This window comes from Marmota flaviventris, chromosome 9, assembly GCF_047511675.1.
Source record: "Marmota flaviventris isolate mMarFla1 chromosome 9, mMarFla1.hap1, whole genome shotgun sequence".
Taxonomy (NCBI): Eukaryota; Metazoa; Chordata; class Mammalia; order Rodentia; family Sciuridae; genus Marmota; species Marmota flaviventris.
Window position 1 is genome coordinate 18,476,074 of NC_092506.1, and position 1,198 is coordinate 18,477,271.

The 1,198-nt window shown below is 48.2% G+C and overlaps 1 protein-coding gene across 1 annotated transcript; it reads right to left on the minus strand.

The window, feature by feature from the left end:
• Positions 1-262: 262 nt before the first annotated feature.
• LOC114093547 (olfactory receptor 4C3D-like) lies at positions 263-1,198 on the minus strand. The gene has a single exon (XM_027936340.2). The coding sequence runs from the start codon at positions 1,196-1,198 to the stop codon at positions 263-265; it is 936 nt and encodes a 311-aa protein (XP_027792141.2).

A 1,198-nucleotide genomic window follows, 5' to 3' on the forward strand; every position in this document is an offset into this window, starting at 1 on the left:
ATCAAAACCAGAGATTTGCAGTTCTTTCCATTGCAGATCCAGAACGTCTGCATGTGAACATTGCAGCCTTGGTAAAATACATCGCACACTACCAGAAGCACTTATTAGAAGGTCTAGCCACTATTAAGAACCCAACAAATGTTAGGTTTTGGTTTTTGTTTTGTCTGAGGGCTTTTGCTTTTTCACCAATGATCTGTAGAATGTGTTACTTCTCTCGCAGTATGTGTGCGGCAGATAGCATCCTCCACAGTTATGGACACCATCACTTTCTTGGCACTGTGAACTGACCAGTTACTCTTCTCTTCCACAAGCTCCTCATGGCACTTTTCACCTCTGCATTTCTCACTGTGTGAATTATAGGGTTCAACATGGGAGTGAGGATGACAAAGAACACAGTCACCAATTTATCCACAGGGTAGGTGGCCACAGGACACATGTAGGTGAATATGCAAGGCACAAAGAAGAGGACGACAACGGTGAAGTGGCAGCCACATGTGGAGAGTGCTTTGTGCCATGCTTCAGAGCCATGAGATTTCAGGGAGCTCAGGATGACAATGTAGCAGACGAGTAGCATGGAGGAAATGAGCAAGCACATGGCTCCACTGTTGGCTGCCACCACCATTCCAAGCAGGTAGGTGTCTCTGCAGGCCAGTTTCAATAATGGGAAGAGATGGCACATGAAGTGGTCAATGACATTGGGACCACCAAAGGGCAAGCTGATCATGAAGAGAATTTGCTCAGTGGCATGTAGGATCCCTCCAATCCAGGCTACCACCACTAGGAGGCAGCAGAGTCCCTGCCTCATGATGGTCATGTAGTACAAGGGCTTGCAGATGGCCACGTAGCGGTCATAGGCCATGATGATGAGGAGGATGATCTCTGAGCCTCCCAGGAAGTGCTCCACAAAAAGCTGAGTCAGACAGCCACCCAAAGTGATAGCTCTCCTCTGGTAGAGCAGGTCGATGATCATTTTGGGGGTGGTGACAGAGGTGTAGGAGGCATCTATGAAGGACAGGTAAGTGAGGAAGAAGTACATAGGAGCTGAAAGCCTGGGGCTGAGGGAGATGGTGATGGAGACGAACAGATTGGCCAGCACGGTAAAGAGAAAAATGAAAAAGACCATGAAGAGGAGCCTCTGAAGGTGTGGGTTCTGTGTGAGCCCCAAGAGAACAAATCCAGTCATATTACTGGGAGGCAT

What these genes read in the sequence shown, in the direction of transcription:
- LOC114093547 (XM_027936340.2), bottom strand. Translation starts at nt 1,198, where the DNA reads ATGCCTCCCAGTAATATGACTGGATTTGTTCTCTTGGGGCTCACACAG.